Source organism: Peromyscus maniculatus, chromosome 15 (assembly GCF_049852395.1).
Source record: "Peromyscus maniculatus bairdii isolate BWxNUB_F1_BW_parent chromosome 15, HU_Pman_BW_mat_3.1, whole genome shotgun sequence".
In the NCBI taxonomy this organism is placed as follows: Eukaryota; Metazoa; Chordata; class Mammalia; order Rodentia; family Cricetidae; genus Peromyscus; species Peromyscus maniculatus.
This window is the reverse complement of record NC_134866.1, coordinates 26,580,646-26,604,595: the sequence shown is the minus strand read 5'-3', so window position 1 is coordinate 26,604,595 and position 23,950 is coordinate 26,580,646. Positions and strand designations below refer to the sequence as shown.

Here is a 23,950-nt window from a genome sequence, read left to right as displayed (position 1 = left end):
AAGTATAAAGACAAATGAATAAAAACTGAAATGTAGAAAAACGCATGCACTGTATATTGGATGGAATTCTAATCTTGTCTATTGTAAAGAAATATTCCTTTTAAAAACATGGTCAACCATGATCAGAATACATTGTTTGAAAAAAATCTATTTTCAGTAAAAATTAAAATTATCTTGTAAAAGATTATTTTTTTTTTAAGATTTATTTATTTATTATGTATATATAGCATGTATGACTGCAGGCCAGAAGAGGGCATCAGATCTCATTACAGATGGTTGTGAGCCACCATGTGGTTGCTGGGAATTGAACTCAGGACCTCTGGAAGAGCAGTCAGTGCTCTTAACCTCTGAGCCATCTCTCCAGCCCAAAAGATTATTTTTTTTTACTCATTTTTTATTAGTTATTTTGAACACCTTTGTTTTGGCTACATTTTTATTCCATCTTCAGTTTTTCCCACCCTTTAGTTATTCTTCATACCATAAAATACCATTGGCTACTTTGACCCCTCTTCGCTTCCCAGGCAGTCGCTCTGGACTGTCCCTGCCACCATGACCTCTGCTCTCGAGTGTCACCCTCCCTAGACCATCTCTGTCCTACTGGTTAATGAGCTGTGGCCAGGGAAAGCACAAGGAGGGAGCTGCTTCCTCGCACCTCATAAAGCACCAGGGAAGGCCTCTTCCCCTGGGAGAATTCCTCAGGAGATACAACTTCAGAATGAACCCACGCAGCTGGGTTAGGCCAGCCATGGCTGAGTCCCTGAGAAGACTGATCAGGAAAAACAACAAGGTCTGCACGGGAGGCCGGTGCCTCACCCACAGTCCTCAGATCAGCACAAACAGGACATTTGGGCACTGTGCAGATACCTCAGGACAAACCATCTGATGTCATCCTGCAGCTTCCAGCCTGCTGGTCTGGGAAAAGCAGAGTGGACTATGGCCAATGCTCCAGGGGAGGTGTAGAGAATGGCCCAGAAGAGGGATTCTAGGAGGGGGATGACAAAGACCAATGGGTGCCCCTAATAAATAACTTCTTTAAGGGCAGGTGTGATGGTGTGCACCTTTAATCTCAGCACTGGGGAGGCAGAGGCAGGTGGATCTCTGTGAGTTTGATGTCCTCCTGGTCTACACAGTGAGTTCCAGGACAGCCAGGACTACATAGAAAGATCCTGTCTCAAAACAACAACAACAACAACAACAACAACAACAACAACAACAACAACAACAAAACTTCTTTAAAATTAATTTTTTTTTAATTTAACAAGTAAAAAAGCCATTGCATTAAATATTTAGGTGAGTGGTTTGGGGGGTGGAAATGAACAAATGGAATCAAACAGACACATGAGAAGAAAATCCACGTTGGTCCTAGACAAGAGAGCACAGCCACCAAGAATGCTTCCCTATGGTGATTACAGTAATGAGGGCCACAGGGAAGGCCTCTAAGACTCTATAGGTCTGGAGATTGCTTCCCCATGGTGGTGGCTGGGGCCGACCGGTAATGAGGGCCATAGGGAAGGGCTCTATGCAGAGTTCTCTTTCCTATTTTGGATGAGTGAGTGAGTGAGTGAGTGAGTGAGTGTGTGTGTGTGTGTGTGTGTGTGTGTGTGTGTGTGTGTGTGTGTGTGTGTGCTTCAGTCACTCAGAACATGTTTTTGCAATGGTAAGATCAAGGCTTCTAAAGCAATCCACCCCCTCCCCCAAAAGCAACAAGAACATTGGATAAAACGATAGAAATCAACTTTCTGTTCAGGAACCCCCAAAGTCAGCCAATGGTCCAGAATACTCACTAACACAGCCCGTCAGTCACACCGAGGCTGGAGGGCCCCAGGCCCACCCATCCCCAGAGAAGGGGTCCTCTGATGCTCCACCTATCTGGCAGCTGAAAGCATCTTCAGAGAGCATCCTTCTGACTCGATTGCCAATGAGATATCTCAGGAGGTAAAGTCACTTGTCACTAAGCCCGACAACCTAAGTTTGGTCCCCAGAACCCACATGATGGAAAAAGCAATCATGTTCCCAGCTTGGGGGAAGGCCTACCCTGTCCTTCAGGCCTCTGTACACCTTCTGAGAGAGCTTCACTCCTGAGGCAAAGCAATGGCCAGTAGGTGTTATGAACTGTGACAGGAAAGGTTTAGACCTTGCCCTGCTCCTTAGGCGCCTGGTCCTATTCTGGTTTGTGACTTATAGGAATGAGCATGGGGCCTCTGAGAGCTGACTCCCACAAGCTCTTCTCTGATTTCTACTTCCCTCACCACAAATAAATCAACAATTGGAGAAGCCTTGTCCCTTGGTGACTGCTGAATACAAGCAGTGGCAACTGCTTAAACTCTGTAGTCACCTGAGGAAAAAGATCATAAATTATACATCTGATAGAATTGTTACAACCTAGCAACAAAAATCAAGGTAACTAACCTAATTTTAAAAGCAGGTTAAAATTTACATTACCATTTCTCCAAAGACGTGGTCTTGAGGGCCCCAAAGCTCACCTAATGTTTAGCATCACTAGAAATCAGAACCAGAGTGAGGGACTACTCCCCTGTAGCTGGAAAAGCCCAGAGAGGTATCAACAAGCTGAGGGTGGTAGCACACTGCCCTGACCCTAGCTAGCATGTGAGAAGCTGACCAGGGAGGGTCGTGAGTTCAAGGCGCTACATTAGCAGATTTCACCTTAAGACACTACCCCCCCCCACACCTTTAAAAAACAACAAAACACATGATAACAAGTTCAGGCAGGAGTGTGAGGCATGAGAACGCGTCTGTGCTGCTGGTGGGATTGAAAAATGGTGCAGTGATCCTGCAAAACTGTTCTTCAAAAAGCGACACCTTGAGATCCTGTCTCACTGTCAGTTCCAATCCCATATATCCTATCGATGCACAGGAGGAGCGAAAACATAGGTTTGTGCAGGAAACCCCGTACATCCCTGTGTGTGGCTGTGTCATCCTGACACACTAACACTGTAGCCAGCGAGGTGGCTCTGCTTGTAAAGTGTTGTCACCGGGCCAGATGGCCTTGGGCATCCCTGGAGCCACCAAGAGGGAACCAACTTGAGAAAGCTGACAGAAGCTATCTCCTGACTACCACATGGACCCTGTGACATGTACACTGTGGCGTTCTCTCTTTCTCTCTCTCTGAAATAAAAAGAAAAATGAAGAAAAAAGAGAGAGAGAATGACCCCAACTGATGGATGAGTAGACAGAGATGCTCTTATCTCCCACTGAACTTTGAAAACATGAAGGTAGAGGAGTTTGGAAACACACCTTGGAAGAGGTGAACACAGACGGCACCTAGGTAAGTGAAAGCCAGGAAGAGGAACTGATGTAGCTGGACAGAGAGAGCAAATCAGATGGCAGAACAGGAAGGCATATGGGTGTGGGAAGGCAGGAAGTAGTTCGCCTTTGGAAGCTACGGAGTTGGTGAGGTGAGGTTCGCTGTGGCTCTCCCCATTTCCCTGATCTCTCAGGTTTTCACCCCTATATCTGGCTCCATGTTTTTTATTTATTAAGACTGTTTAGAAATTCTTCTGCAGACATGCAACACTCGCCTCTGTGAACATACATTATAAAGGAAATATTTTAAAGAAAGTGAAATGTACCTCAATAAAGCTAGTATAAAACACGTTTACTCTTAAAATTCCTTCATATTATTGATCACTGTTACTTCTAAAAGGGGAAGGTAGTTTTCCAAGGTGTGTGCCAGGAAATCAAGAGCTCTGGGTATCAGGAATACCAGTATTGTCTAATGTGTAGATGTAATAAACATCCTTGCATGGATTAAAAAATAAAGTTCAAGAGATTTTCTAGGGGGTGAGGGAGATGTGCAGTCAGTAAAACGCTTGCTGCCCAAGCATGAGGATCTGAGTTTGATCCCCAGAATCTGTGTTAAAAAGCTGGGCGTGGCAGCATGCACCAGCAATCCTGATGATTGGGGAGTCAGTATCTGTGTAAATTCTGGGTGTGGCAGCATGCACCTGCCATCCTGGTGATTGGGGAGTCAGCATCTGTGTAACATCTGGGCATGGCAGCATGCACCAGCCATCCTGGTGATTGGGGAGTCAGTATCTGTGTAACATCTGGGTGTGGCAGCATGCACCTGCCATCCTGGTGATTGGGGAGCCGGAGACGGAGGACCCCAGAGGCTTGCTCATCAGCAAACCTTGTGTCAAATGGCAAACATAGTTTTTTTACTCAAGTATATAATAAAAGAAGGAAAGAAATAGAGTCTGAGAGGAGGGGGAGGAAGGAGCAATAGAGGGAGGGAAGGAGAGAGCTGGTTATTTCAGGATTAGTGAAGAACTGTCAATTAATCCAGCTGGGCATCCCCACTCCTACCCTCCTGCCTTGGTGTCAGTGAGCAGACAGAAAAAGCAAACCCCCCACCTTGCTCTGCCCCGCCCCCCCCCCCCCCCCCCCGTGACCTGAACACTTTCTCAACACTTCTCCTTTCTGTTTATGCTGTGTTCCATGAATTCGTCTTTTTTTTTCCTAATTAAAAGGAATACCTGCCTAGGAAACATACAAATTATGTCTCCCCTCGCTCAAGTAATTGCAGGCCGACCGAATTTGAACTGCTCCCTTTCACAAGCTGTAACCTGTGTCTCTCCATTCATTGAAACTAAAAGACAGGAAAAGCTTTGTGTTGTTCGGCACCTGTTTAAAACACGCCTGTAGGAACATGAGCAAGCTTGTTCTAGAAAGCAATCTACAAGTGCCAGACGGCAGAGGGACGGCCGTTGTTTAAGGGACCACAGCCGTAGGGCCCAGCCACTGGCTAGCACATGGTATTGCAGGGTCTCACTGGATGGTAGGCAGTATCAGGACAAACCCGAGTTTCTTACCACACTTGGTTGGTGCCCTGCACACCACCACGAAATAAACTTAATTAAATAGTGCCCTCCAGAGGCCACTGGGAATTTAACTGTGCTGACAGACTCTGGAAAAAAGCCAAAGAAAAGGCAATTTAATTTTCTTCTGTGTTTATGTGGAATCAGCGCTTGGGCATGGTGTCCTCGGGTGGATGGGAACCAGCTTTGACTCCTTAGCGGCCTCTGACAGGGGCTTATCTGTTTGCAAAACATCTTTTATGAGGACACAGAAATGTCATGGGACAGAGTCCAGCGGGGCACGGTGGGAACTGCCCTCTGCCCGTGTCTTCCTGGGAACTCTCTCAGCCCTGATTGCCCATCATGTGTCCCTCTAAAGGAGTTGGCTTTTTTTGTCATGTCTATCCTTCGGTGACTGGTGCGTGATTCGCTCCAGCTGCTTCTGGGACCTGATTCCAGGCATCTTCCATGAGACCTTTCAGTCTGTTTATACCATTGAGAGAAGCCTGGCCTCACTGGCTCAACTCCAAACTCCCGGGAGACAAATCTGGATGCTAAACAAGTCTCCAGGAAGGACGGAGGTTATCTACCCCGGGGAGGGTATGGCCAATAGGTAGAGGTTGGAATGGGGTAAGGGGCGGAGGAAGAAAGGACCAGAGTCCTGAGGTACAAAACCAATTAGAATACTAGGAACCGTATGCAGGAAGGACAAGTGCTTCCAAGAATGTTTTTCTATTACCCATGACCTACTGTTCTAGAGGGTCTCACGCACCACTCTCCATGAGACCCCCTGAGCATTACCTCACTGAACCCCCCACAGACCTCCCACAATCAGCTTGATCTTCAGAAGGAACCACTGACAGCAATGACTGTGTGTTCAGTGTTTTCCCCAAAGCTCTATTTCCATTTAAAAGTGGGATCCAAAGCTTAGCAAGGTTGAGCCAAGGTCTAAACCAAAGCTTCTGGTGCTGATGCTGGCCTGTCAGCATTAACTACCTTCTTTCCCCTGAGCAGCCCTTACAGTAGGAGGGACAGCACACAGCTGCAGAGAAAAGGCCAGAACAGATCTCATTCCCAGGGAGATGTAATCATGAGGGAGGCGTGATTCCTGCATGGAGAGCAGTGAGTAGAGACTGGAGGCGGATTGCTACTGACCTGCCCATGGCCCTCATAGCATTTTTCTCTTACTGTGTAACCAATGCTATGCCTGCAGAGGCTTTGGGGAAACACCCATCATCCATGTTTTCAATATATACTGCATATGGATGTATACGCTATGGATGCTTTGTCCGCATGCATGCTTGTACCCTCAGAGGCCAGAAGAGGGTGCTGGACCCCCTGGGACTGGAGTTACAGATGGTTGTGAGTCTCTGTGTAAGTGCTAGGAGTTGAACTTGGGTTCTTTGGGAGAGGAGCCCAAGCTCTTAACTGCTGAGCCATCTCTCCAGTCCTTACTATGGTTCTTAACGGGGGAGATCATGTTGCAAGGTAGCCAGGCTCTGCTCAGCAAGGCAGAAACTGGCATGAGATGGTGGCTGCAGCTGCCAACCACATCGTCTACAGCACAGGACCCCCAACATCACCTTTGTTGGCAGAATTCAGTTATTCACACTTTCAGGACTTAAGTCCCGTTCCTGGCTATTCACTTGGATATTTGATTTCTTTCAGGCCAGATGGACGCATTCTAGTTATCCTGTCTGCTTCCAGCTAAAGTGCTTAAAACAAGACAAATAAACAAACAAAAAAAAAACAAAACAAAAACAAAACAAAACAATTAAATTTAAGTTCAGGAGACAATGTAAATGAGAGATCATCCTGTTTGTTTGTTTGTTTGTTTGGGAAGATGGAAGATTAGACTATCAGTGCAGGCCTGTGTATCTATGCCTCTGAATCTTGGAGAACCCCAAGCCCCCCCACATTATGTTACTCTGGACATTTCAACACTGTTAGGTTGGGCCACCCAAAAAGTTACCAGTAGTCATGGTCTCTCAAATATTTAAGTAATATAAGTCAAACTCACATAGTCAAACTCTTTGGAGGAAGATCATATTCAAAGAAGAATCGTATTGGGAAATCCATGTAACGATTTTAAATGTATTTTTTTTTAAATTTATTTGTTTTTACGGGGTAGGGATTTGAAGCCAGGGTCTTGAGCATGTCAGACGAGTGGGCTACCACTGGGTTACAGCCTCAATTGTTGTTTTGGTCTTGTTTTGTTGAAACAAGTGTAACTCTGGGTGTCCTGGAACCCCTTCTGTAGACCAGGCTGGCCTCAAACTCAGAGATCCACCTGCCTCTGCCTTCCAAATACTGGGATTAAAAGTATGTGCCACCACACGAGGCTAGTCTTCTTTTAAACTGTACACAGCTGAGTCCTTAAGACATCAGGTTTCATTGCCCCTTGTGAAGCTACCCAAAGTGATTATGGAAAGACGGGAGCCTTGGCTTTTCTAATTCTGTGAACAAGGCTGTGCAGTGCCTTGCCTCCCCTTCAGAAGTCTCTAAGAGGGGCAGGAAGCAATCCTGGTACCAAAGCTTGGATTTCAAAGACCCTCTATGACACTCATTTGGGGGACATTTAGTACCAAAACGTGAAAGATTATAAGTGCTCAAACCTGTTCAATACCCAAACATTAAAGATGAGGCAGAAGATGATGTTCCTGCTTTTGGTTCTGAAATGCCCACAGAGAGAGGGTATAAAGTCAGACTAGTAACTCTTCAGTAATGCCAGATGCTTCTCTCCTTATGCTTCCTAATGACAGAAGTTCCTAGAAGTAAGACTAGCAGTTGACAAGTGGCACATGGGGATTTCTATCTTCCTGGGCGGGAGTCTGTGGCTGCACCGCGGGCATTCAGTTCTCACTCAGGTACCAGGGAAGCAGGTGGTTGGGATGAAGAAAAGCAGATCTGGATGGGGTGCTGTATCATGGAAAGTCCCCCCATTTTCTTCCTTCATAAAAGCAAGTGGATCCAGTGCTGGGGATGTAGCAGGCATGAAACCCTGGGTCCAGCCCCCAGCACCACATAAAGCAGGAGTGGCGGGTACATGTCTGTGGTTTCAGCGCTCAGGAGGCAGAGGCAAGGGTATCTGAAGTTAAAGGTCAGCTCCTGCTACGTAGGGAGTTCGTGGTCAGCATGGGCCTGTCTCAAAAAACAAAAAAAAGTGGACCCTAAGACGTCCCTCAATCAATGGCCGTGGATGAGGGTGTCCCAACACTGCCTGCTATCTCTAAGAACTCGCCCTGTTAGCCAGTGTAGTGCTGGAAACCCTCCTCCTCAGTCTTGAGGAGCCCAGCAGGGTGGGCCACATGACTCAGTGTCTCATTTGCTGTGGGAACCTGGGGGGCCAGGAGCCAATCTTGGGAGAGGACTGTGTCCCGTCCACATTCTGATGGTTCACCAGGGCTCAGGACTCACAGAGACCCCTGACGGCTGTATTTGTCACATGGCCAGCACAGCTGTGAAACACACTCAGCTCTGGGGACGGACGGACAACCCCCAGGACTTTCTCTCACAGTGCTTGATTTCAACCACAAGATGGCAGACAATGGCTCTCAGATTCTCCGCTGCCTTGACAGGGCGGGCAGTTGGGAGTGGAGGGAAAGAAGGGAAGCTTGATGTTCCTCCCCAACAGTCTCAGTGATCCTCGCCACGAAGCTGCCACAAGCTACACTCTAATGAGATGGGAGGCCCGAGATGCAACCCCCACTCGTTTATAAAACACGTAGAAAAACCTAATTTTCTGTTTGTTTGGATCATAAGCCATAGAGAACTATCCTAATGCCGTGTTGTTATTTACACGGTTGAAGAAGAAAGTTCTAGAAGCCAAATCAAAGGACATAAACTTGACCCCTGTGAAGAGACATGGTCTCAGGAAAGCACTTCCCCGAGCCCCAGTTTCTTCTGGGGTACGAAGGACTTGAATAAACTCCGGAGAGCATCCGGAAACCAAGTCATGAAATGAACTTGCATGAGGAGAAAGCAGCCTGGGAAAAAAAACAAAAACAAAACAAAAAACAAAAAACAAAAAAAAAACGGAGTAGACCACCGACGTGGGTCATGGATTGCTTTCTTCAGCCGGAATCCTTGGGGGAATGGGCCATTTCACATGGCAAATTTTCCAGATAATTGAATTTTAAATGCTGAAACTTGTTTTCCTTTTAACATTCCTCAATGGAAATCTTTCTAAAGTGTGTCACACGCTTCTCTGGCTTCTTAAGGAGTGTGCTGAGTATAATTTAACCTTTCGTTAATATCTCTAGGTCATCAAGGTGACTGCCTCTTACTATATATATCCATAGTCTTGCATGGCGCACTGGGTCCCTCTGGGCATATATGCAGGGAGACAAGACCCTGTGCTAAGTGGCCCCAGGGACCATATTATAAAGCTATAATTGGAGATTCTTCCCCTCTCTGTCTCCTACTACATCACCACCGGTAGTCGGTTCTCCAAGTAACACCTTCTCGTAGCCTCTTGACACTCTGCCTAAATCTGCTTTAATCCAGACAGAACTCAAGGTTGCCATGGGTAACCAGAGTCTAAGCTTGTACCAACCCTAAATTTATTTTTACACACGATTTTGAGGCAGAGGGGACTGAAGTCTGCTTCTGGCGAGGGCTGACATTCAGTTGTCTTTATTGCATGGCACGCTCCTGTGCCATACGGTCAGTCACCCTAAGTGTGCCCGGGCCACATCTGCCCAGTGAGACCATACAGACTCCTCACACTCCAGGAACACACAGGCGCTATCTGGCGGTGGGACTGGAAGACCATGAGCCTGCATGTGTCAGCGTCCTTTCGAATTAAGAGGCCAGCACCCAGTCCATGGCGGTTACACACAATACAAGAAGAGCCCACTGCTTACTCGTGGCTTCAGTTATTTGTGGTCAAGAAGCTCAAAAAATATAGCACAGAAGCTGGGCAGTGGTGGCGCACGCCTTTTATCTCAGCACTAGGGAGGCAGAGCCAGGAGGATCTCTGTGAGTTCAAGGCCAGCCTGAGCTACCAAGTGAGTTCCAGGAAAGGTGCAAAGCTACACAGAAAAAACAACAACAATAAAAAAAAACAAAAATAATAAATAAAAAAATAGCACAGTAAGATATTTTGAGAGTGAAGGCACATTCACATAACTTATTACAGTAGTTTGTTATGATGGTCTCATTTTAATATTACTTATGTGACTAACCTCTTCCTACACTTAATGCATACTAACCTTTGAATATGTATAGGAAATAGCTCATCAGTCTAGGGTTAGGGACTGTCCGTGGATAAAGGGGGCAACTGTGACATCACTATCATAGCCTCCTGTGACTGAGGAACTGTGGCAGAGTTTGAGACTCTTTCAAACTCAAAGGCCTTTACTCTATTGTGGCGTGTGTTGCAGGTTCAGGTTCCCTGAGGCTGAATGGGTGGGGTGCTAAAAGGTTCTATGAACTGAGTACTGTGCTGTGCCAGCTCTGTAGTCATTGTGTTGATAAATCATATTCTCTCACCCACCAGGCAGCTCTTATTAGGAAAACAGAGTCAGCCTCCTGGGCCAAGGGAACTTGCCTCCAGTCACAGGCTTCCGGCAGCCAGAGCGACTGACTCCCTAGAAAGCCTGTGTCCTCTGCACTGGGCTCTATTCACACTTATTAACCTATAAAAATCTCCAAAGTTTACCTCCTGAAAAAAAAAATACATTGTAAAAGCGAAACGTGGGCCCTTTTACTTTTCAGAAAAGTCTGTTTGTGTTTGGGTATGTGGGTTCCATCTTAATTCCATGTTTTGTTACCAATTTGGAATAATCTGTCCCCCAGGAACAGATCAAACCAGATCTGTAAACCAGCTTATAGAGAGCTAGTGAGGGAGTGCCTAGGGTTATAAAACATTCCATGTAGGAACTAATCTAAAAACCTTTCCCATTTCTTCCTACACCAAACAGAAGTAAATGGAACATTTCAGAAAATCCTGTCTTTCCCAGCATGGTGACCATGGATCTTATAAACAGAGGCTCTCCCATGTGTTATCAGCTGTCTGGGGGTGGGGAAGGGAGATGTGATATCACATGAGACTGATATTCCCCACTCTTCCAGGATATCCTCTGAAATTCACAGCAGGAAGAAGCTGTCACCCCTCCAAAACTTCTTGGGGGTAGCTAGAGGCAAACTGTGACCACAGCAGTACCAGCCATGGAGGAGGCTCCTTTATGCCTGGGTTCCATACTGGATGTGTTGTTCCATACAAGAAGGCTGCCAAACCCACCCATGGCTAGGCGTGTAATTTTGAAATAAGCAACCATGACCTCATCTTTTACATTTTGCACCTGTCCCTCCCCCACATAACCCACAAAACTTTTAAAGTGTCCTCCTCTACAACACACACAGTGCTTTAAAGTTTTACAAACTAGGATGAGAGTCAAAGGTAGCTCCCCAACGCTGGTGTCACTAAGTACCACAAACTGACCGGCTTAAGAAACGGAAACTTAAAATCTCACAGCTCTAGAGACTAGAGGTACAAGATCAAGGGGTTAGCACCCCCAGCTCCCCCTGGTACTGCAGACAAAACCTGTTTCAGTCCTCTCTCTTAGCTTCTGGCAGTTCTTTGGCATGTGGCAGCTTAACTCATCTTGACATGCCATTTTTCCTGTTTGTCTGTGTCCAAATTAGCTTTGGATAAGGACAACAATCACATTGCATTAGCCACTGCCACTTCAGTATGACCTCATCTCAACTACACATGCACTTCTCTTACTCCTGAACAAGCTTGTATTCTGAGGCACTTGGAGACTAGGACTTCAACCTAAGAATCAGGGGAGGGTACAATTCAGCCTATACCACCCATAAAACAATATGGAATCCACAAGCAAACTCAGGACAGGTCGACCAGATGGCCCAAAAAGTTTCTTTTACTAGATATGATTTCATATTGTTAGCAGACAGATCTGAAGTTGGTATACTGGCCCTCAAAACATTTTGCTTACAGACCTAGGGGTGAAGAGGCTGCCAGAATCTGAAGGGGTACATGGCGGCCTTGGCAGAACACTACTTCCTGCTCAACACTTCTCAGGACAAATCCCCACATAGCAAAATAGAAATTGTCAGTTACAGTGAGTGGGGGAAAAAAGAACATCTTGAAAACACTCAAAACCTCTTTAAAAATCCCAGCGATCGCTTTCCATATACACAGGTTCTGCATCTGAAGAGGACAGGGACTATGGACTGGAGTACTAACAGGAAAAACACTTTGCATTTTTACTGAGCATTCTCCTTGTTACTATTTCATAAAAAAACACAGTGTAACAGCTATTTACATTGTATTAGTTATTGTAAATAGTCTAGAGATAATATACAGAAGGACATGCATACTTTAGAGGCAAATATTAGATCATTTATATGAAAGACTTGAGTCTTCTTGGACTTTGGTATTCACTGAGGATCCTGGAAACAACCCTTCTCCGATTCTGAGAAATAACTGTACCAAGAGCCTGAATCTTGCTTCTGGTCTCCAAGTTGCAGTAGCACATAAATTGGCCAAAGGAATTCTGCCACAACTTGGGTGCGGTCTGTCTCCCAAGGGCTTATATGTTGAAAGCTTGATCTTCAGTGTGGCAATATCGGCAGGTGCTAGGAACTAAGGGGTGAGGCCAAATGAGAAGTCCTTAGGTCAGTTGGGGGCGTGTCATGTAAAGGGGAGGTGGGACCTCTGTCGCTTTCTGGCTTCTTGTCTGTTGACAAACATGTTCCTATGGTAACACTGTCCACCATTAGGCCTTCACTGGAGCCTAGGACCTACAGGGCTTCCTGATCTTAAACTTCCAGGACTATGAAATGAGTAAATTCATTTATTTATAAGTAGCCTTCCCTTAAGTTATTTCATTATAATAATGTAAACTAGTCTTGTCTGTGTAATTCCTTCTAGAAGATGAGGCAAAAGGCTTGTTTCCCTGTTGGTTTGAATAGGAGGAGGCCTTGTTGGTTTGTTTACTTTTCCCCCGGTGTTTGTGGTTATACTAAGGAGGTATTGTGTGCAGCCATAAACCATCCATGAAATTATGCACCCAACTACATACAGGACTACAGCTATAACACAGTGGTTAGGAGCACAAATTGTGGAGCTAGACTTATCTGGGTTCAAACCCCAGTTCTGCCTCTCACTTGGGTAATCTTGGGCAATCTAAACGTGGTAGAGGTTAAGCTTCTCATATAGACATGTGATGAGGTACTAAGTGAGGTACGGGCTGGCAGACACCCACTCTGGGAGATACTGCTTGATAAGTACATCTTTCAATTCTTCAAAAAGGGCCAGGAAGTGAGTCTTGAAAATATCAAGCTAGTCTCCTCGTCTTCCGCTGTTAACATCTGGCTTGTTATGAGGTAATGGGTGTCCAGGACTCCAGGTGCACAGCAGAGTGTGAACTCAGAAGGTCTGAGACATTCAACCCACATACATGCCAAGGAAAAGATTGGCTTCTGACCAGCCCTGGGAGGCAACACGTAAGCCCTTGAAATATCCTGTGCAAGGAGAATACCTCCTTGTATCTGGGGGCACTTAGCTATGCCACATAGCTTATGCTAACCATGTGGCTTACGTGGGAGCTCTGGACCACATGGTATTAATTTACCACTGGAGGGACTAGAGACAAGGTGACTAAGGTCAGGACCACATGACCAATCCCCATGAAGACCCTGGACACTGAGCCTCATGTGAGCTTTCCTAGTGACAATACTCCGTGTAGGGACCTCTGAATACCATGGACACTGATACTAAAAGGCAACTTGGCATAGAGTTGCTCCTAGACTCCGCCCTGCAGTTTTCACCACGGCTGTCGGGTAAACCGTAACCATAACAGCTGTTCGGAGTGCTCCGAGTCCATCTAGCCCGTTTCTGAACCTGAACCTTCTGGGAAGCTGATTCACCAGGGAAACAGCGTAACTGTCCTGTCTTCACTTCCTACAGTGTTGGGCGGGTGGTGGTGGTGGTGGTGGTGGTGGTGGTGGTGGTATAGGTAGAAAATACAAGTATGTCAGGATGGGTGTCTGAGCTTTGAGTCTATGGGAGTCTTGTGCCCGTTGTAGATGACGTGATGAGCAGATGAAACACATCCAGGACAACTACCTTGGGTTTCTGATTGACAATGAGATGCTGGGCTGAATGATATAGTCTAGCTCAATGGGATGCTTCGTATATCATAGTTTCACATAGTGTTTGTTTTCTTTTTACCTCAAATTTTGGGGAAAGGGAAATGCTTTGAGTCTAGGTACTCTTAATGAATAGACCAAAAAAAGAAAACAATAATAAAACAAACCGACCAGGTATTCAGTGAGCTACCGGCTGACAAATGTCCACTCCAGTAGACGCTACTTAATAAATGATATTTCTAGGAAGTAAACTCTGAGAAATCAATCTCCTTGCCATCTGTTGTAACTGCGAGGATGTTATGAGGCAATAGGACCCTCGGACTCAGCGTGTTTTTCTGTAGGAGATAAAAGCCACTGGCCTCTTGCCAGGGGACCCTCAACACTATAGCACCAAATAAAAAGTTAAAAAAAAAAAGATGGAAGTGGGTCACACGCTGGCTGGTCATCCTCCTGCTTACCTGGCCCCACTGACGTCAACTCCAACCATCAGCTGTCCGTTCAGGGACAGGATCTCGTCCCGGAGGCGCACTTTGCCGCTCTTCCCTGCTGGGCTGTTCTTCCTCAGCTCTGTCACCCAGATGCAGCCCACGTCCAGCACTGGACCCTGGTGGGTTTTCCTCTTCTTACCCCCTCGACGCTTTTCACCGTAGTCGCCGAAAACGGGGATGTTCCCAAAGCTGAGGCCCACGGTTTCGGTGTCCCCCGACTGCTTGGTGAGGTACACGGTGCAGATCTCCATCTCCGGAGGACTGTGATCGGGTGGGGCTGTACTCTCATCCACAGCCAAGTTCAGCTGGATGTACTCCTGCAGCTTCTGGATGGCGGCCTGACAGAGCCGCTGCTCGGGACTGTCCCCACCCTCCCGCAGGCTGTTCTGCAGCCACTCGTACAGGAGAGGCAGGTGCAGCACGGCATTGTCCTGGGTGATGGGCATGGTGCTCACTCCCAGACACCGGCATCATGAGAGGTCCTGCTTCTGCAGACTGGATCCCATGGGGACCCATGTCCCTTGGGCACGCTCACCATCGTCGGCTTTGCCCATGTTCATGTTCAGGCCCGTTGATGAGCTTGGGGATGCCTCCTCTGAGAATGGGATGGATGTTTGCCTTGGCAAGAGGAGGACAGGGCACAAATTCAACCGACACAGGAGCAATGAATGACTCTGGAGTGCTCAGCAAGGGAGAGGAGGAAGAATCCGACCAGTCCGGGCTTGGCTCGTTTCACAGCAGGGTTCATGCAAATGACATGGAAATCAGCTGTTTCTTCAGCAGCATAGCAGCCTCTTGCCTGGGCTCATTCACACCTGGGAGAGGAAGAGGAAAAACAGAAACTTGGAGTTACAACAGCCAGCCTTTTGAGAAAGGCCCACGATTATTTGTCAGACACAGAGATGTTTTAGGAACCAAATACCTCCCTTTTCCATGCTTTTCCCCAATGTAGCTCCCCCAATGTTGAGTACACAGATTGAACACACACACCACGTGTACACACACACACACACACACACACACACACACACACACACACACATTGCAACACTGCCCTTCTCCAGAAAATGTCCTTGATCAGAAGGGAAGGGAAATGCCACTTGTCCCATCAATATGCCATCAAACATACCTCCAACCAGGAGGCTGCATGAAAAGACCCCATGAAAGGCTAAGGACAGTTCTGGACCACTTTTCATCCCTTCCTAAGTATGCTACCTCTTTTGATTTGGTGGAAAGGGGATCCAAGAGAGGAGGCAGCTCCCAGCACCATGTAAATAAATTACCTCCGTAACAAACGCATTTATTTCAATGCTAGGGCTGTCAGCTTCAAGCTACTCAAAATTAATTTAAATTATCACGGCTATTTGCTTGAGATGGGAATCTAATTGGAGACCTATATATAACAGATAAAAATGGATTGGGCTGTCGCAATAGGGCCTCTGTGTCCACCAAGTCTGTTCCTTGATGGGATAACCGACCTCAGAGGAGTAAGTGTTCCAAGCTTGCAAATATCAGCCATGAAGGGTGACAGGACTTGTGTTTATAATTGATGATTTCCGGCCTCTGTCTTTTCACCGTCAGCATTTTACACACTGTAGTTTCACGGGACGTAGTGGGAGACCCACACTTCATATAGCCACGTAGTACGGACGGAGTAGCCCACAAGAGATGCTTAAGGCCAGGGTGTCACTGATTTCAGATGAGTTTAGATTTTGAAATATTTACATATCCATAATATTTGGGGTGGGATCTACATCCCAACATAAAACTGATTTATGGTTGCCGTAGGCTTTCTACATATGATAGTAGCTTCGCATAATATTGCAAACAATTTTAACATGAAGACTTTGTGGCACAGACTTCCCCACTTGTGCATCCAGTCAGTATTGAAAACATTTTAGACTCTGGACCAATTCAGATTTCAGAGTTCAGGAAGAGGGACTCTTTTGTTTTTGTTTTTGTTTCTCTGTGTAACAGCCCTGGCTGTCCTGGATCTCACTCTGTAGACCAAGCTGGCCTCTAACTCACAGAGATCCACCTGCCTCTGCCTCCAGAGTGCTGGGATTAAAGGCGTGTGTCACCATGCCCGGCAGGGAAGAGAGATTCTTAAATTGTATTGCAAAACTGTCCAACTTCTGCTCTGAGTCACGTCAAATAATTGCCAAGTGGCTGTGAATGCCTTTGCTTCTCTTGTTACAGAAAATCACAGGAAAACAAGTGTTCAGAGAAAAAGGAACCTGAGGGATGGCTGAAGAATTCTCAATGATAGGAATGGAGTTACAAGATTGCGTAGTCTACGGACACCTGAGAATAAGATTAACTATCCTTAGCTGGAGCACACCTTTAACCGTAGCACTCAGGAGACAGAGGCAAGTGGTTCTTTATGAGTTCAAGGCCACATGTGGTCTAAATAGTGATCCTCTCTAAAACAAAAACAAAAAAGGAAGGAAGAAGGAAGGAAGGAAGGAAGAAAAGAAAGAAAGAGAGAGAGAGAAAGAAAGAAAGAAAGAAAGAAAGAAAGAAAGAAAGAAAGAAAGAAAGAAAGAAAGAAAGAAAGAAAAAGAAAGAAAGAAAGGCCGGGCGGTGGTGGCGCACGCCTTTAATCCCAGCACTCGAGAAGCAGAGGCAGGTGGATCTCTGTGAGTTCGAGGCCAGCCTGATCTCCAAAGCGAGTTCCAGGAAAGGTGCAACGCTACACAGAGAAACCCTGTCTCGAGAAACCAAAAAACAAAAAAAAAAAAAACAAAAGGAAAGAAAGAAAAGAAGAGCCTTTTTGAATTTGTCTCCACTTTTGCAATAACCTTTCCTCCTCCGACAACTGCTTCCACTCCCTCATGGCACCTCAGGGTGAAAGAGTAATCTTCTAGGAGTCACATAGTCCTTCGACTGCAACCCCATGGCCCAAATGGAAAGATGACCCAAGATAGCCAATCTTTTTTTGTCATCTCCAAACACTAACAACTTCTGAGCTGCAAAGAGAACAATTAAACTCACTGACTATTCTTGTTGAAAGTTGTGTTCTCTCTCTCTCTCTGTCTCTCTCTCTCTCTGTCTCTCTCTCTGTCTCTCTCTCTGTCTCTCTGTCTCTCTGTCTCTCTCTCTGTCTCTCTGTCTCTCTGTCTCGTCTCAGGCTGTCCCTATATCCAGAGATGAGCTCAAGCTAGACCACAGAAGGAGTTCTAGCAGTTAGATAAAAGCCAGCATTCCTCAGGAACTTGTGAGGAACTGGATTTTCATCCCCCAAAGGAGTCTTTCCTTTGGCTATTCCTTGACGCATACCTGTGGCAGCTATCAGAATATCAAAGTCCATGCTGGCCTCCAGGCTCCCTCAGTATCACAAGTACCTGCCACACATTTCAAAGTCCACACCAGCATCCTGGTCCTTCCCTCCCCGCAGAGACTTGTCCTCCTTATAATCCACTTGATTCGTCCACCCCACGCGGTCTGCCTTTTGCTAGCCTCGCGCTCTCTCTTGCTATGCTCTGTCCTCTACCTCTGCTGTCTCACTGTCTCCACCGTTCTCTCCCACCCTCCCGCTTCCCTAGCACCGGCCATGTCCAGTCCGTTTCTCCTTTCCTCTGCTCTGGACTCTTCCTGGTGCCTCTGGATATTCTTTCTCCTACTCACAAACAGCAACCTTCTCCCTGCTGGGCGTGGTGGCACACGCCTTTAATCTCAGCAGAGATGGAAGAGATTTTTTAAAGCAGGTCGATCTCGCTGAGTTTGAGGTCAGCCTGCTCTACGACATGAGTTCCAGGACAGCCATGGCTGCTACACAGAGAAATCCTGTCTGGAAAAACAAAACAAAAACAAACAAACAAAAAAACCTTCTCCCTGATAATGGAGCAGTTATCTTAGCAGTTTTTTTTTTACTGAGACCCTCACATGCACCTTTCAAGTAGTCTTCCTTGTTTGGGTATGGGGGAATTGTGCCCAGGTCTGAGGGCAAACCTATATCTTCAAGCTGTATCTCCAACTTTTATGGTTTGTATTTGTTTCGTGTTGTGTTTTGTTTTGTTTTGTTTCGTTTTTTTTTTTTTGAGGCGGGGGTCAAGGTAGCTCAGGCTGGTCTCAAAGTGGCTAGCTTCCTGCTGCTGCCTCCCAAGTACTAGGATTACAGATGTGGACCACTACACTTGGCCTAAGTAGCTGAAATTTACAATGTATTTTGTTTGTTAGTATTAATATTTGTCTTAGGGTTTCTATTGCTGTGATGAAACACCAAAAGCAAGGTGGAGAGGAAAGGGTTTATTTGGCTTACACTTCCACACTGCTGTTCACCACTGACGGAACTTGGGACAGGAACTCAAACAGGACAGGATCCCGGAAGCAGGAGCTAACGCAGAGGCTATGGAGGGGTACTGCTTACTGGCTTGCTCAGTTTGCTTTTTTTATAGAACCCAGGACTACCACCACGGGCTGGGCCCTCCCCCATTGATCACTAATTGAGAAAATGTCTTACAGCTGGATCTCATGGAGGCATTTCTTCAACTGGGGCTCCTGCCTCTCTGATGACTGTAGCTTGTGTCAAGTTGACACAATCAACCAGCATAGTATTGGTACATGTGTGCACACATGCCTGCATGCCTATGTGCCTCTGTGCATGTGTACAGATATGCATGTGTGTGAGCCAGAGGACAACTTCAGGGAGTCAGTTCTCACCTATTGTGGGTTTGGGGGATTGAACTCAGGTCATTCGCTCTCAAGCAACAAGTGCTTTTACCTTTGAATCCCTCTTGCTGGCCCCTAGTTATGTTTTAATTGGAATTTGGTTGAGCTTGGTGGTGCATACCTTTAGTTCCAGGACCCAGACTGGGCAGGGGTGACCCATGCCTTTAATCCCAGCACTCGAGGCAGAGGCAGGCAGATCTCTGAGTTCAAGGCTAGCCTGGTCTACAGAGGGAGTTCTAGGATAGCCAGGACTATATAGATCCTGTCTCAGAAAAGAAAAAAGAAAAGAGAAAGAAAGTAGATCCTTCTCCTCTTGGCCCTGGCTAGGCTCAATTTTCAGAGAAAAACTCTGTCCCAGCTTTGCTGAGGAGCCATGGTTTGGGTTAGGGATGGTTTGTTTTGTGAACTTGGCTGCTAGCAACTTCTGTTGGCTCTGTTAAGGACATATCATAGATTTATTCTATACTAATTTCCATTTATTCTAGAATGGCTTTGGGAGGGGACTTAACCCAATACCTTGTGTATCCTAAACCTTCATCTTCCTACTGTGAAAACCCCCAGCCCCTGACATCTTTTACCTGTAATTCCTCCATACTGTGATAATACATTTGCCTTACTGAGAGTACAGTCTCAGTGCCAAGTTCAAGGCCTGATTAGTTCAATATCTAATTTTCCGTTTGTTTGGGCGGTTTTTTGTTTTGTTTTGTTTTTTGAGACAGGGTTTCTCTGTGTAACCGTGGCTGTCCTGGAACTCGATCTGTAGACCAGGCTGGCCTTGGAACTCACAGAGATCCGCCTGCCTCTGCCTCCCGAGTGCTGGGATTAAAGGTGTTCGCCCACTCCTGGCCTTTCATAATTCTGTATAAGACATTCAGATATCAAAGATGCTGACATATGTGTCAGGCATATCCAATGAAAGAATTTATAATGGCTTAAAGGCCTGGTTCTTAATACATATTCAGCAAACACTTCCTGAATGAATGGATGGATGCGAACTGACACCAAGAAAAAAAAAAAGCCTCCACTCCTGAGTTTGGCTTGCCTCAATCAGACATTTAAAGAGCATCTTGCTGATGACACTTAGTCTATTTTTATATATGGAATCATCTGAACTGTGACTAACACCTTGAATCACAAGGCATTAACATTTAATTTAAAGGATCTTTACAACTTTTTTTTTTTAATTATTGAGTCTACGATGTGATAAGCACTGAGCAGAGGTAGGGCACACATGGGTGAACAGGACAGTGTATCTGCGTTTGAGGGCATCTCTGTGGAGACGGAGAGAACTTGGAAGAAATATAGCTTAACTTTCTCATTTTCACAATGAAGAAAGGAAAGTCGTGAAGGCGGGTTGGCTGGAAGTGTTTGATGTATTCATACGATTTTAATATGCCTGTAAGAATCAGGGAACGACGTTACTTACTTTGGCCAAAGAAGACATTCAGTCTTTATATGTGGATGGATGATCTTTGATCTTACATTTCTTTTTAATAGCTGTGTGATTATGTAGATGGCATTTGCTAGGCTTTTGATTTATTTGGAACTAATTAAGAGCCGACATGCAAGTTCTTTGGAAGCTCAAAGTACACGGTATTGGAAATCTCTTTTGGGGGACCGAGTAATAAGGTCGTTTATTACTGACACCGTCTCCTATTTGTTATCATTGGTTGTCAGGTCACTTCCTGAGAAGGCTGGGGAATGGTTTCCACCCCAGATGGCATGGTTTTTATTGACTTTCTCTGAGAGAAAATGAAGTTCGGAGGGGAGAGTGAAAGGGATCATTTGTCTATATTTATGGGGAATGGAGGTGAGAATTTTCTTTGATGGAGAAGTCTGGTCGCAATTGCATTCCATTAACCTTCCCCGGGGGATCTATTATGGGCCAGGCACGGTGCCGAACTCTGAGCGGGTAAGACCTTACCCCCGTCAGGAAGGCCCTGATGCTGCTGCGGGCCACACTGTATCACGTGGTCAGCAAAGGATGGGCCCCATCTTCTCACTCAGAAGCTTAGAACGTGTTTCTCTGGAGAAGACAGCTTTGGGATTGGCCTAAAAAAATGGTTGATTTTTTTTTTTTCAACAGTCCACCAAGGGAACACGATGGAGGACAGCGATGACTCTCTCAGAGTTGTTGACTGCCCCTTTCTCCTGTCAGTAGTGCTATCAAGAGCGCTAGCACAGAGAACCCTACTGTGTATACAGTTATGGTCATCAAGGCATGTGAATATAGGTCTCAACTTTAGGAATGTGTGCTCTTAAGTATATCCAGAACCTCTCTCTACATTTGCTGTGGTGAATTGGTGGTGGTGGTGGTGGGGTAGTCCTGGCCTTTCTTTTTCTCAATCAGCACGCTGCCTGCTTCTGATAATCCACCCTCCTCACCCAGGTCAGCACCCAGCCTGCTGAGGGATCCTGTCCCATAGCCACCAACAGGCTCCCTGTAACAAATAAACACATGTCAGGAGCCTGTGGCTGTCCAGCTGATATCTATCCTCCATCCCTTTATTTATTTTATGGGAGTAGCAAGGTATTCAACTGAAACACAGCTCTGTCTGTGGGTACGGATAACTATGTAGCACAGAGCTGATCAATAAAACAAGAAGAAATCACTGGGCATGGCTGATGCAAAGACCTTTAGAAAGAGAAGCAGAAATGCCAGGAAAAGTACAGCTCCAGGTTTCTTAAGTTGCCTCCATCGGGCTTTTCCTAAACCCAAGGATTCGTCTGATTAAATGCAAAAGATACAGAATTTGGTACCTGTTATGGAATACTACTTTAAGGTGTGTTACATTTGTTTATGCTGTGGAACATTTGTTTAATGATGCGAAGATGTGTTGCATTCTTTTATGCTGCATTTGCTTAATTCTTTGTTACTGTGCCTATCTAAAACACCTGATTGCTCTAATAAAGAGTTGAATGGCCAATGGTGAGGCAGGAGAAAGAGGATAGGCAGAGCTGGCAGGCAGAGAGAATAAATAGGAGAAATCTGGGAGAAGAAAAGGAGTTAAGAACAAGGAGAAGAGGATCCCAGGGACCAGCCACATAGCCAGCCAAGGAGTAAAAGTGAAAGTAAGATAGATGGAAGTAAGAAAAGGAAAAAGCCCAGAGGCAAAAGGTAGAAGGGATAATTTAAGTTAAGGAAAGCTGGCCAGAAATAAGCCAAGTTAAGGCCGGGCATTTATAAGTCATAATAAGCTCTGTGCGGAGCTGGGTGCCGGGCCTCCCCGAAGAGTAAAGAGTAAAAACAAGCAACAGCAGGAACTTAGGAGCAGAAGAGCTGAAAGTAGCAGAATCTAAACCATGGGACTGACTAAGCAAGGGCCCGGGAAGCAGGTGTCAGGGCCTCGAGGCTGCAGACTGCACGGTGCTGAGCTTACCGATGGAACGTGAAATATTTGAACTGCCAACTGCCGTGCCCCGGATGGCCATTTCTGTGCCGACAGGAGCCGTGGAGTTATGGACAATAGGAGGAACAAAATTAGATCATTGCTCTGTCTTCTGTAGCAAAATCTAGAGAATGTCAATTCCACGTGGAGGTAATAAAAATGGATAGAAACATCACTCTGCCTTGGAAGACATTCTGGACATTCAGCATGCAGTGTAAACTGCCAGAGATGTCCATGTTATAGACCCTTACAGTGTGATGAAAACCAGCTTTATTGGAAGGCGGTGAGCTGGGCCCTACTAGCCAAGAGTTTCAAGTGTATTTGAAAAAAAATGAGATTGCACACCAGAAGTCACTGTTTCAATTGCCCAAGCCACACACAGTAAGCAGCTTGTCGTGATGCTACCAGTTAGGGAGATGGGTGAAACTCTTGAGAAAGGAAGGATGCAGCCTATCAGAACTGACCAGAGACATATAGAAGAGACATGTGCTGACATTGAGAGGAAATAGTATGTTTCAAACACCTCAAATCTGCTTTATAGCAACCTGGAATAATTTTATTCCTATAGGTGTGTGTGTGTGTGTGTGTGTATGTAGTGTGTGTGTATGTAGTGTGTGTGTATGTGGTGTGTGCATGCGTATGTCTGGTATTTGTGAGGTATGTGTGTATGTGGTGTTTGTGTCTGTGGGTACATGTGTGTGGTATGTGGTGTGTGTGCGTGCACATGTGTGGGTATATGTGTGGCATATGTGTGTGATGATTCACAGAGTACTGGTGGTTTAGTTAGTGTTGAAGCTTTCTTTAAATTTGTTGTAGATTTGTTTTGTGTGTATGAGTGCTTTGCTTATATATATACATATATACCACATGCATGCCTGTTACCCACTCAGTAGTCATCAGATCCCCCAAAATTGGAGATATGGATGGTTGTGAGCCACCATGTAGGTGCTGAGAACTTAACCCAGGTCCTCTACAAAAGCGCCAATGCTCTTAACCACTGAGCTATCTTTCCAGCCCACGTAGTAGTTTTGAAACTCTTCATCTTACATTAACAGAAAATGGCCTAGGGAATATTTGGTCCCCAGAAAGGGTGTCTTCCTGATGCCCAAAAAAGAAGGGTCATAAAGGATAAGGAACAGGAATGACTTCTTGATGGAGATGAGGGCCATGGAGGTCCACAGATGTGACCACCTTCCTGAGGAGGGAGCTGCCGTCTGGACAGTGTGCAAGCTCTGCTTGCTCAGGCAGTTCTGCTCATCGCTGCAGACAACAGCCCTTATGATGTCTGTCTTCCCTTTCATAAATTGAAGTTTGATGGTAATTATTTTGTACCTTCCCTGGGATTATCTATGGACCTGGTAGACTTACTTCAGGGACTCATACCCAGAATAGACGGAGAGAGTTAAAGTACCAGCAGATATTCAGAGCTCTGATCTGTATACCATGACTGACTGAGGCTTGGGTC

The 23,950-nt window shown here is 45.9% G+C and overlaps 1 protein-coding gene across 3 annotated transcripts in view; it reads right to left on the bottom strand.

Moving 5' to 3' along the window:
• Positions 1 to 23,950, bottom strand: part of Pdzd2 (PDZ domain containing 2) — a 384,162-nt gene that overhangs the window by 218,000 nt on the left and 142,212 nt on the right. For all 3 annotated transcript variants that reach the window (XM_076551730.1, XM_076551729.1, XM_015995051.3), the window contains exon 2: positions 14,396 to 15,240. In XM_076551730.1, coding sequence (XP_076407845.1) covers positions 14,396 to 14,871 — 476 coding nt within the window. In that variant the 5' untranslated portion in view covers positions 14,872 to 15,240. The remainder of the gene's footprint in view (positions 1 to 14,395; positions 15,241 to 23,950) is intronic.